A 13,124-nucleotide genomic window follows, 5' to 3' on the forward strand; every position below is an offset into this window, starting at 1 on the left:
TCTCTCTCTCTCTCTCTCTCTCTCCCTCCCTCCCTCCCTCCCTCCCTCCCTCCCTCCCTCCCTCTTTCTCCCTCTCTCTCCTTCTCTCTCTCTCTCTTTCTTCCCCGCCTCTCTCTCTCTCTCATCACCAGTCTGTTTCCATGCTGTATACTGGACACATCAACCTGGGTTTCTGCTGCCTGATTGGCATAAGACTATGGTACATGGACTTTCCTAATGGGGTCCAGATTCTTGCTGGCCTCATCTGACCCTGTGTCCAGATTCAGGTATCTTGCTGCCTTACCAAGCCCTGGAGTGTATGCATATAATTCTGCCTTCTCAGACCCCCCTTTCACAGGCTCTCTGATCTCTGTCTGCACTGTTACCGCGCCTCTGGCTTCTCCCACAGGCCTTATGCTGGTCTCTCTCAAGTTCTACTCCATGGTGGGAACATCGTGGCTTCTGTTCTTACTCATTCTTTTCTAGAACTTGAGGCCTCTGTTCCTAACCAAGAAGCCTAGCTCGGGGTATACCCTGGGAGAAGGGTCCTTTCACAGGCAGAAATCTTGCACCTGGGCCTTCATTCCCTACTGAATTACACTGCCATCTTCTCCCTTCTGCACCAGTGGGTAACCTGGGTGCTTATCACTCCCTTGTCCTTGTCTTTCCTTGCGTTTGCCTCAAGTTCACACTGACCTAGAGGACTGCTCTACTATGCAATAGAGAAGACTCTGGGCCACTCACTGTCCTTCTAGGCCTGCAGCATGCTCATGCATTGGGGGAAATGAGGGATAGGCTGCTGCCTGTCAGGTTTTCTCTAACCTGACTTATGCCTGAAACTCAGATATTCAGGCCTTGCCTACACACTGCCTGGCCAGGTCATCTCTTTCCCTTGGCTCAGACATTTCACAAGCTTCACAGCAAATGTCCACAATATGGAGGAACAGCATCGGATGGCCCGGGTGAGGGAGGAACTGTGAGTGACTGTGCTTTGAGGAACACTCTGGGGTGTCTGCGTGGGATTCATGCTCTGGGGGATCCTGACCGTGTCAGTGCTTCCAGCAATGAGTTCCATTGAGTTAGCCTGGATGGCATCCATTGACAGAGTTCTCTCAGCTACCAGCTCTGCTGTGACACTCCAGGACTGTGGACGACCCTCTGCCAGCTCTCGATACACATTCTTGATACATTTGGTGACTGTAGAAGAAGAGAAAGTGTGGCATCGTAATACCGGGGTAGGTCTCTGCTTCCCCCAGGTCCCAAGCTGTTGTGTTCCCTAGCACCTCAGTCTTCCTGCTGCTGTACCACCATGGCTGGGTTCTACAACCCTGAAGTCACTGTGGAGCCACCGGAAGGGCCTTAAGCTGCCACAGCTCTTTGAAGTAAACACAGGTAATTAGGAATCATGTGACCATCATCCCCTGCCTGTGGCACTGCCCAAGGCAGTGGTCCTTACCATATTCAGAGATGAAATCCCAGGACTCTAAGTTTTCTTTCCACACCCTGGTGCTTGTCCATCGGGTCAGGCTCCTGGGCAAGTACAAGAGCTGTGTGGTGGTTTTGAACATGGAGTGCAGGGTGTGGAGGAACTTCAGGCTGTCAGGGCTCAGATCACGGCCAATGAGGCCCAGCCGCTCCCCAAAAAGAACAAAGTGGCTAGCTGCAGAGAGAATATTATCACTGAACCAAGGCAGTCAGTGCTCTCAATGTGGTTTGCTCCTTCCTGGCCTCTGCTATCCCAGTCTCCCTCAAGCTGGACCCTTCTGCAAGCCACATACCTTCTATGGTATAGTTGAACACACTGGACTGAAAGTCCATAGAGAAGCTACCATGGACACTTTCCAGCATTTTCTTCTTCAGGTTATCCACAAAGTCCCTTGCTATCCCATCCACCAAGGGGACAAATTTTTGAACGGCTTTTGGTGACAGAACATTTGGGTTCAGCTGCAGTCGGTTGAAGTACCATTCTGGCCCATTTCTGCAGGACAGAGTAGAACTATAGACATATCCAGGGAAGGCCCCAGACCTATATCCATCTTCCTAACTCTCAAAGAAATTGAGGAAAAGAGATGTTGAGCTCAGAGGTAGACTTTTCAGGTCCTGAACCCACTCCTTTCTTCCAAAGCAGCCTACATATGTTGGGCAGAGGTCACTAAGTCTGAGGTGGATTTAGCACATCCGTTACCCAAGATGAAAGGAGCCTCTGCTGTCAAGCTCTGCCTACCTGGCCTATACCACCACCCCACAGAAAGGAAGCCCTAGCTGAGCTCACTGGCCCTGTCATCCTGTAATGTGTGATCTCTGAGACATGATCCCTGCCTGTCTCAGCTAAGGGATCCCATCTTCCCTAAGGCAGGCACCTCAGCAGAGGACCACTCACAACATCCACAGACTGAAGTCCAGGGTGCAGGGACCCCATGGAGATGCTCCAGTAAATGACAGGCTGGAGTTTGCACACAGAGCCACACAGGCAGGAAGCATATCCTTTTGTGTGCTAAAGTCTGTGATTGGCAGTGATCACATGTATATTTACATGTGTACCCACACAGGACCTCAAAAACATGTTTGAATATCCTAGTCACTGTGGGCATGAACCCAAGAGAACAGCCATACACACCAAGGCAAACACACGTTCCTTTAGAGAGTCAAGTCCTACGTCTGCATACATCACACTGTCATGCTTTCAAATGCATACAAATCAAATACCACAAGTATACAGAGACAAGATGTGTGTGTACTGCTCTGCCCCATTGCCTGTTGAGCACTTCCTTGCTTCCAGGTGATTTCAGACAAGGTTCCAAGGTACTAATTTCTTTAACCATTACTGAGAAAATACTGCTCTTTGTGCGGTCTCAATTAGCTGTGCACAACCTTCCTTTTTCATTCCCAGCAATAATTCCTTTTCAGCTCACACATCCTAAGCCTCTAGGAGCCCCTTTCTTACCACCTGATTCAGGGTTTGATTGTGAGCCCACAAGAGCTGCTCACTTCTACTCTTCACTCCAAGTCCCCAGGATGGTCTACCTCAAATCTCTGTGAGCAAAACATCCCCTAGGGAAACAAAACAGCATTGCTAGACATTGGGCTATGGAAGAAGCTGGCTGTAACCTTGATCCAGGGGGTCTCCCATCCCCACCTTCCTAGGGCAGCCCTATAACCTGTGGGAAGGAGACTGGGAAAGGCATGTTCAGAGCAAGTGCTATTTGGCCATCTCCCTCTTCACCAGATCCCCAAAACTTCCATGTCATGGTACCAATTCATGCTTGTCAGACATTAGTCATCACATCCACCCCAGCCAGTTCTGCATCCTGGGTTCAGGACTCCACTCTCACCTCCCTTCTCATTCCCTATGTCCACTCACAGCAAGAACACACCACGTCCCAGGCCACGGAGTTCTCTATGGACTATCCAGGATTCCAAGGGCATGCGGCAAGGGTGCGTACTCTCTACCTGGTACAGCTTCTCAACATCCTCCGGCAACGTCACAAACACAATCTGTGTTTTCCCTACACTGTGCCTGTGGGATGAAGCACAGAGCCCTGCTGTTAGTGGAATGCCCTCCACCTGAGCTCCCTGCAAAGCCAGCCCTGCCAGTGTGCTCTCTCATCTCATCCTCTCCTGGCCCTTGCTTCCCCCCACAGGAGGGCTCTCCCAGTGTCTGCCTGACTCCCCTCCACTTCAACACCCCCCCACCCCCACACACACTATCCTCTCAGCAGTGAGCAGTGCCTTTCTCTGAACATGTGGAGAACCCATGAGTCAGGCCCATAACCTCCTGTGCTCCCTCCCTGTCTTCCTAAAGATGGAATACCTGGAGATGCCTACTGGAGAATGGCAGCACCTCATACCCTGCAGAGCCTGTGCAACCAGAGGACAGGAAGCTCTGTCTGTGCGTGGCTATGAGTAAGGAAGCCCTTACCTGAAAATGGGCCCCAGCTCCCGGAAGACCTGATGCATCTCCAGGTGTAGGTTTTCTTGGCCCTGCTCCCTCAGGATCTGTATCATCTTCAGCCACTTGTTCCTGGAGTACTGTGGTATGGCTTCAAAGGGCTGCAGGGTCTTTGGGGCCAGTGTTGCCGTGGTGCCCAGTGCCCTTGTCCTGTGCAGGCACTGCCAGGGTCTTGCCAGCCACACATCTGTTGTCACCCTGAGAGCCATTGTCATCTTCCTCTCTTCCTGTGTTTAGTCCGTGGCCTTTTATCTTGTTTTAAGGACATGGATTGCTGACTGATAATGTCACTGGAGGATATGTCCCTGGACTTGCCCTAGAAATGTATTCGGTGCTGATGGCTCTGCTGAAGGTAGAGGAAGGAGGTGGCCTTCTCCCTGGTCCTGCCTCTGCAATGCCTGCTGCTGGGTGGGAGCTGAGGTCAGGTGCAGACTCTACTTGAACACTCAAAAAATGTCCAATGGTCGTTTGAGCCTTCTTTCTCCTCCCCAGGGTGAGAGCCATCAGATGCTCATATTTTGCCTTATTTGGAGCTTGAATGATTCATCCTGACTTAAAAATCACTAGCCAGATTAAGGGCATGGGGTTTACTAACTTCTGATTTACAGTTATGTGTTGGCTTTTAAATTTTCTCATTTCTCTTCAAATTGAGAATTGACAGTGAAATCCATTTGCCACGGGGTGAGAGGATGACTTAATTGGTCGAGTATGAGAACCTGAGTTCAGATCGCTCAGAACCTTGTAAAAGCTAGGCACATTAGTGTGGGAGTCTAACCCCAGCACTGTAGAAGCTGAGAGTGGCAGATACCAGAGCTTGTTAGACAGCCAGTCTATAGTCAAATGTACATACCTGTGCCCACACACATACACATGCATGCATACACACATAGAGACACACACAGATAGACACACACAACACACACACACAGGCACACACGCAGTCAAACCTCTACCCCACACATGTATGTGCATGTGTGTATACATACGTATTTACATAAACATTTCTGATGTTTCTGATACAGAAGAGATTTTTGTGATGGTGGTGGTAGTTATTGTTGTTTCCAGGCAAGGTCTTTCTGTGTAACCCTGGCTGTCCCTGCACTCACTTGTGAACCTGGCTGCTTGCTACCAGGTTCCATTAGATCACAGATGGTGTAGCTGCCCTGCTCCTAGAAATCAAGCGATGCCCTGCTGCAAACAGTTTCTTGAGAAATTTTAAGAGCCAGCACTTAAATGTAAATCAAGACAGTTATTAAACTGCTGCCCTTCCCTCTTATCTGGCTTGTGATTTTTAAGTCAGGATGAATCATTCAAAGCTCCACCAGAAGATAAAATATGTGCATCTGACGGCTCTCGCCTTGGGGAAGAGAAAGAAGGTTCATGCTGTGAGAGAGCACAGAAATTCAGTAAAAGATGGGATGAACACAAACCCTGCCCCTCTCCCTCAGAGCTGCAAGATGAGTCTGTGGTCTCATCCAGTAGCTGGGTCATTGGAAGAGTTCATAAGTGCTATTTCCCATTCCCACTCTGAAAAGCTTTAGAGGTTGGTATTTCCTTGGCTCAGGGGGAGTCTCTGAAGGTTCTCTTTTAGACTCCCCCTTCAGTCCCACCTCATGTATGTCACAACTGCCTCTCGTATTCTACTTAAAGCTTCTGATGGTGCCATTCTCCAGACTTGTGAAGGGAAGCCTGAATTTCCCCTTCAGTTCCAGTGATGTTAGCTCTTATCTTCTGACCTGACTCTCTATCCCTTCCCTCATCTCCCCATATAAAGGTCCAATCATAACCACTGTGGTGTCCGGGTTCTCTCTACTAACACAAGAAGTGAATCTGTATGACCTGCTTCATAGGTGAAGTACAGTTAGAGACCATCAGAGAATCACAAATAAGTGGGAGGTACTAGCTTCCTGACTTCCCTAGCTAGCAGCTTGTGCCTGCTTGTCTAATTGTTCATCTTAGGATTGGAGAGTTACAGATAGTCTGCTACATGACTCAACCCATGTCCAAAATGGGGGGCGGGGGGGAGGGAATCTTGAGTCCCACAAAGGCAGGGACTTTGGTTATCAGGCTATGCTAGTTCAGCGTGGGAGGATTGTAACTCTCTGTCGTATCAGTCTTTTGAAGGGAAAGATGGTAGGAATAGATTTTAGTTTAGGGACTATAGAAAGCACTATTTCATGCCTGTTTCTTTTACATTTTCTTTACCCTGACACTCTTGCAGAATCTTAAAAGAAAACCTGTCTCATGTTCTCTAGAATAAGGGCAATGAGGTCCAGGCTCATGAGGCTCTGGAGGGAGAGCAAGGTCTTTGCTGTGAATGAAGTCAGAGACTATTGTATTATAGTCTAGGAAGCATCTGGCTGTTTCTACCCAGGCCTTGGAAATTTGAATGTGACCAAATCAAGAGTAATAGACTAAGTTGTCCAGTGAAGCTATTTCAAGATAGCCTACCATCCAGGCTGAGTGGGTTGCTCACTGTTCTTAGAGTTATAGTGAGAGAAACAGAAAAAAATGTAAAAATTTGGATTTGGGTGAAAGAAAGGAGCACAAATGGAGTTAATGTTGCACATAGGGGAGACAAGTTAAGTTTGGTCAAAACAGGTATGCCTGTTAGAGAGATGGGCACAAAAGGAGAAGCCTCTCACTTGCACTTGAAGAAGAGGAACAACATCTAGAGGCTAAGACTCAGTACTTCGAGAGCTTGAAAGACCAACCTTTTCTGAGACTCGGGATAGAATGCAAACTCATTTGGAAAGCTTTCATTCCAAAAGAATAGGACTTTACAGAGAGTTTCCAGGGCATCCATCTCCAGCAGCTCCATCTAGGGAAAAGTTTTTCCAGTTACATGCAGGGAGATGCTCAGAGACTATAATAGCTGGGTTAGAAGGGACCTGAGATGGTTTGTGTATGATTGGCCCAGGGAGTGACACTACTGGGTGTGGCCCTGTTGGAGTAGGTGTGTCACTGTGGGTGTGGGTTTTAAGACCCTCATCCTAGCTGTCTGGAAGCCAGTATTCTGCTAGAGCAGCCTTCAGCTGAAGATGTAGAACTCTCAGCTCCTCCTGCACCATGTCTGCCTAAAAACACTGCCATGTTCCTGCCTTGATGATAATGGACTCAACCTCTGCACCTATAAACTAGTTCCAATTAAATGTTCTCTTAAAGAATTGCTTTGGTCATGGTGTCTATTCACAGCAGTAAAACCCTAAATAAGACAGGACCCTTGGCTGTACCTCAAGTTAGCAGCAGAACTTTGGCATCATCCACATGATTTTGATTTCGTAGGCATGCAGCATGCACCAGTATGAAGGTGAAAGAGGCTTGTGCCAAGTTTCCAGAATGTTGCTGAGTCAAGACAATGTTAAACTCTTGAGTGGGCTGTGCAGGAAGCAGTGAGGAGGAATCCTAAGTTACAGTGGAGACCTCAGGATATAGGAGATACCAGAAATGTGGAAGTCTGCCAAGGAAAGCTATAGGTAGAGATAGCATGCTATAATCAACAAACCTATAGAGGCAGGGCTTGCCAGGCCTTCTGAGCCCAAATGATGCCATCTTGAACTAAAGATGCCAACTAAACATGGAACTGAAGCATTTGATATTTGTCCTGCTGAATACCAGTGCTGCTTTGGCTTGATCTTCATTAACTGTGTCCCTGTGGTGGTTAGCTTTGATAGTCAACTTGATGCTACCTAAGACCACCTGAGAAGAGGGTCTCAGTGAGGGATTGTGTACATGTGGTTGGCCTGTGGGCATGTCTGTGGGTGAATATGTCTTAATTAAACTTATTGATATGGAAAGATCAAGCCCTCTGTGGGCAGTATCATTCCCTAGGCAGGAGGCCAAAGCTGTGAAGAAATCAAGCTGAGAGAAAGCAAGTGAACAATCATGTATATGCTTTAGCTCTTATGGTGGATATGATGTGACTAGCCAAAGTCCGTTCCCTCAGTGACAGACTGTAACTTGGAACTGTAAGCCAAACAAATATTTTCCCTCCCAAGTTGCTTTTTGTCAGACTATTTTATCACAGCAACAGACACGAAACTAGGGCAGCCCCAATTTCTCCCTTTTAGAACAGGGACGGTACTCTGAGCCTTTGTATGTGAGAAGTGTACCACTTGATGCTTTATTTATATAAGAGATCACAGTTAAGAGATGGTCTTCAGTCCCAGAAGAGAATTTGAGCTTTTGAACAGCATTGCAACTGCTAAGTCACAGGAACTTTTAAAGTGAACTGGAAATCCTTTGAATTGTGAGCTATGGGCTTTTGTGGAACCAGGGACAGAGTGCTATGGTTTGACTGTGAAATGTCTCCACAGGCTTGTGTATTTGAACACTCGGTCTTCAGCGCATGGTTCTGGATTTGGAGGTTGTAGAATGTTGGGGAGGTAAGGCCTAACTGGAGAAGGAGGGTGTCTGGAGGAAAGGCCTTAATATTTATAGCTTGACCCATCTATGTTTTATGCATGTTTTCTGTTTCCTGTTTCATCAAGATGTAAGGAGGTTAATAGTCCAAGCCTCAAGCTCCTGCCATCATGGAATCACCTGCTCTTTTGCCCTCCCTACCTCAGTGAACTGTATCCCTTGTGAGAGTTGGCTTTGTTAATTTTACACAATCTAGAGTCACCTGTAAAGGGGATCTCAATGAGGGATTGTCTGCACTCAGGTGGTTTGTGGACATGTCTATGGGTGAATGTCTTCATTAAGTTCATTGATGTGGGAAGGCCCAGTCCACTGTGGGCAGAACCATTACCTAGGCAGAGAGTCCTGCCCTGTATAAAAGTGGAGAAATCAAGATGAGCACAAGCAAAGCGAGCAAGTGAATATGTGTAAGCATCTGTTTCTCTTTTACTTTGGGATATACCAGCTGCTTGAAGTCTCTGTCTTGACATCCCTACATTGATGGACTGCAACCTGAAATTCTAAGCTAAAATAAAACCTATATCCCCTAAGTTTGGTTTTTGGTTTTTGTCAAAATGTTTTACCACAGCAACAGAAATGAAGCTAGAACACTTTTCAAGCCATGAACTGAAATAATTTCCCCCTCCTTTAAGTTGCTTTTATCAGATCTTCTGATAAAGTGTGACAAGAGAAGTGACTAACACACATACTTAGTTCACATGCAACTGTTTTTGTGATGGAAAGTTAGTCTGCTCTTTTGGCAATTTGTCAACATACAAAACAGCACAGGTTAGCATTCTGTAAGTCTGTAGAATCGATCCTCTCTGCTGACTAACAGTGTGTGCCTTTGGTCAACAGTTACCTTGTCCCAGGGCCCCAACAAATGGTTACTACTGTTTTCCTACCTTTGGTTTCTTTTCAAAAGTACTTTAAAAGAATTATTTATTTTTTGGGAGGCAGAGGGGAGGGACCTGGGGTAGGAGAAGAGAGGGGAGGGGAAAGGGGAAACATGATCAGGTATTGGAGGGGGAGAACAAGAGAGAAGCCCTGAGGGCTGACAGAAAGAATGAAACCTCTGGAGTGGGAGGGGGAACCCTTCAGAATGCACCAGAGACCTGGGAGGTGAGATGCTCTCAGAACTCAAAGGGAGGGGCCTTATATGAAATGCTCAACAGTGGGGAGCAGAAACTTGTAGAGTCTATCTCCAGTAGAAAGACAAGGCATCAAGTGAGGGATGGGGTTGCTATCCCACAGTCAAAAACTCTGACCCAGAATTGTTCCTGTCTAAAAGAACTGCAGGGACAAAAATGGAGAAAAGACTGAGGAAAAGGAGTGACCAGCCCTATTTGGGATCCATCTCAAGGGGAGGCTCCAAGGCCCAACACTATTACTGATGCTATGGTGTGCTTACAGACAGAAGTCTAACATGGCTGTCCTCTGAGAGGCCCAATAAGCAGCTGACTGAGACAGATGCAGATGCTTCTAACCAACCAATGGACAGAAACTGAGGACCCCTGTGGTTGAATTAGTGAAAAGCTGGAAGAAGCTGAGGAAGAAGGCGGCCCCATAGGAAGACCAGCAGTCTCAACTAATCCGGACCCTTGAGATCTCTCAGACACTGAGCCACCAACCAGGCAGCATACACTAGCTGGTCCAAGGCCCCTGACACATATACAGCAGAGGACTGCCCAATCTGGCCTCAGTGAGAGAAGATGAGCCTAACCTTTGAGAGACTTGAAGCCCCAGGGAGTGGGGAGGCCTGGCGACAGGGTTGGGGTGGGGGCATCCTCTTGGAGACAGTGCGGAGGAGGAATGGGATATGGAACTGTGGGTGGGTGGACTGAGATGGGGTAGCGATTGGACTGTAAAAAATGTAAAAGTGATTTTAAAAATTATTTGTTTTATGTACATGAGTACACTGTAGCTGTCTTCTGACATACCAGAAGAGGGCATCAGATCCCAGCACAGATGGTTTTGAGCCACCATGTGGTTGCTGGGAACTGAACTCGAGACCTCTGGCAGAGCCGTCAGTGCTCTTTAACTGGTGAGCCATCTCTCTAGCCCTCTACCTTTGGCTTTTTAAAGTGTAGCTTTCTTCAACTCACCTGTTCCTTGTGTGCCCACTCTTAGTTTCCCTGGGCTTCACTTGCTTCACCTAATATAACCTCCAGGTCCTTCCATATGACACAAATGCTATGCTTCCTTGCTCAGTGTAGGTAGTATTCCCTTATGTAAGGACCATTTTTATTTTATTTATTAGTTTGGTTGGTTGGTTGGTTGGTTTCTTGAGACAGGTTTTCTTTGTGTAACAGCTCCGGTTGTCCTGGAACTCACTTTTGTAGACCAGGCTGGCCTCAGACTCACAGAGATCCTCCTGCTTCTGCCTCCCGAGGGCTAGGGCTAAAGGCTTTATGTCACCTATTGTCTGTCTTGGACTGTTTTTCTCTAGTGACTAGTTTGAGTGCATGTCTTGGCTCTGTGAATGATGCTACAATTTAGAAAGACTTCCCTTTGACATAAAGATTTTGTTTTCTTTGAGTGTAAACTCTGAGATCGGGACACAACTGAGGGTGCTGGGCTTGCTTTCTGAGGTCCTCCCACTCTTCCTTGTGGCTGTGCCAATTTGCTTTCCCACCAACTGTGTACAGAGGTTCCCCTTACCTCCTCCCTCCCTTCTCGGTGCTTCTGGCCTTTTGCCAATCTCACAGCATCAGGTGTTTCTCACAGTGGGTTGAGTTTGGATGGCGAGTAGGGTTGAACATCTTTTATGTCCCCTCTCTCATTTGTATGTCTTAAGACTATACTATCTGCTCAGACCCTTTTCCCATTTACTAACCCTTTTCCCATTTATTTTCTTGCTAATTGAGTTGATTGAACACTGGGTCCCCAGTTTGTGGTGCTGTCTTTGGAGGCTGTGATACTTTTGAAGGTATATGTCTTGCGTGAGGATATAGGGCTTATAAAACATGTGGCTTGCTTTTCTTTTTCTTCCAGTCTCTAGATTGTCTCTACAGCCACTGGTTGGTTCCTTGTGATCCTATAGGTGTTTTTAGTTTCCTAAACTTCCGTTTGTGAATTCAAAGCTGTGTAGTGGTCTGATTGCTATGTAGAAGTATGAGCTTGAAGTGACTTTTATTTAGCTATGGTGTAGGGAACCATGGATCAGTGCCCAGATGACAAGATGAGTGATTTTGGTTTCTGCTCCCCTACTACATGACATGCCTGTCAGTCAATGTAGTAGCCTGTCTATGCTGCTTCATGAAATTCTTAGGCCAGGAAACATTTGTGGATGATAGCCCCAGCTGATGAACAGTCCAAGGTCAAGAACACTAATATCTCATTGAAGCCTCTTTTATAGACACAAAGAATAAGGCTTACTAGTAATACTGCAAGTAAGGATGGAAATTTTCAAATGCAAATAACATATTCAATGCATACTGGACACCAGTAGTTAAAGGTAGGAGCTGGGAAATCAGAAAATGTCTAACCCAGAAGGAAATTAAAACATAACACAGAAAAACCCAGTAAGGAACAAAATCAGCACCCAGAGAGAAATTCTGTATGCGGATCGTTAACCTTGGTTTCTGTTCAACTTGTTATGTAATCTTTACCATTGTCAGTTTTCACTTCCCTGGCTAATGTATTGCTAAGGGTTATTTTGAGTGAGTGTGAGTGGAAAGTCTTTGTGATTTTTGCCTGAGGAAGTTCAGTATGGATGCACAATATACTTGTCATAAGTCCCGGATCCTAACAGCCCCATCAAGAATACACCCGTGAAGTCCAGCCTTCCTTCCACTGAGCTATAGCTCCATAAAAATCCCACCACCTCACAGTAGTGCATTGCATTGGAACACTTTTCTTGGTGTCAGGGAACTATGAGCCACAAGTACCCCCTGCTTAGCAGATCATATTGGCTCTGACCATCATGGCAAAAGACTTCAAACTGGGACTTCAACAATAGAAGTTTATTTTTCCCAGGAAAGGAGGTGACTGAGTGATGTTGGAGCCAAGAGTGCAGGGAGTTCCAACTGCTTTCCATGGCTTTCAGAAGACTGACTTCTTGTCTTCCACATGGAGACTGGCTCTGTGGGCCTGTGACCTCACTCTCTTCTTGGGTTGCTCTCTGGGGCTTGGATTAGACACACATAGCTCAGGTAGATGTGCTTCAGTGTTGAGCACAGGAGACCCTGTGAAGTAGCTGTCCTTTGACAAAACTTTTTCCCTACATTCTTGCAACTGAAAGGAAACCTGAGAGATGCTCATGTTCGGGACACTTTCACAATTCAAGAGAATAAAGCTTTGTCTAAGTGACATGTGCTGGCAGGAGTGTCAACATCTTGACCTGCTGGAGGAAAACATTTGTCCCTGTAGTGACTTCACACACTATCAGGGTTCCAGCACGTCCTCCTGCCTGTAGCTCTGATACCACCACCACCCAGTCCTTAGCAAGTGCAACTATGCCTACTCTTATAAATGCTGTAGAGTCACCAGCTCATATGCACCAGCTCTACTGTGAAGCTGCTTCTTCAAACAAAACACAGGATATCTGACTATTTATGTATTATCTATCATCTACCTACCTACCTATCTATCTATCTATCTATCTATCTATCTATCAGCTATCTCTAATCTATCAGCTATCTATTATCTAGCTATCATCTAACACCTATTATCTATTATATATTGTCCATCTATTATATATTATCTATCTATTATATATTATCTATTATATATCATCTATTATATATCATCTATCATCATCTATTATCATATATCAGCTATCTATCTATCTATCTAT

At 46.3% G+C, this 13,124-nt stretch overlaps 2 protein-coding genes across 2 annotated transcripts in view; one reads left to right on the forward strand and one right to left on the reverse strand.

Moving 5' to 3' along the window:
* Window positions 1-4,174, reverse strand: part of Cyp11b1 (cytochrome P450, family 11, subfamily b, polypeptide 1) — a 6,752-nt gene extending 2,578 nt beyond the window's left edge. Inside the window, exons 1-5 of the mRNA NM_001033229.3 lie at window positions 3,899-4,174; window positions 3,341-3,496; window positions 1,758-1,957; window positions 1,436-1,639; window positions 1,025-1,176 (exon numbers count right to left, since the gene is read on the reverse strand). Of these exons, the coding sequence (NP_001028401.2) occupies window positions 1,025-1,176; window positions 1,436-1,639; window positions 1,758-1,957; window positions 3,341-3,496; window positions 3,899-4,143 (957 nt within the window). The 5' untranslated portion in view covers window positions 4,144-4,174. The remainder of the gene's footprint in view (window positions 1-1,024; window positions 1,177-1,435; window positions 1,640-1,757; window positions 1,958-3,340; window positions 3,497-3,898) is intronic.
* Window positions 1-8,679, forward strand: part of Gml2 (glycosylphosphatidylinositol anchored molecule like 2) — a 27,208-nt gene extending 18,529 nt beyond the window's left edge. Inside the window, exons 4-5 of the transcript XR_003951355.1 lie at window positions 8,245-8,313; window positions 8,419-8,679. The gene's annotated coding sequence lies outside the window, so the exon portion shown is untranslated. The remainder of the gene's footprint in view (window positions 1-8,244; window positions 8,314-8,418) is intronic.
* The last annotated feature ends 4,445 nt before the right edge of the window (window positions 8,680-13,124 follow it).

This window comes from Mus musculus, chromosome 15 (assembly GCF_000001635.26).
Source record: "Mus musculus strain C57BL/6J chromosome 15, GRCm38.p6 C57BL/6J".
Lineage (NCBI taxonomy): Eukaryota > Metazoa > Chordata > Mammalia > Rodentia > Muridae > Mus > Mus musculus.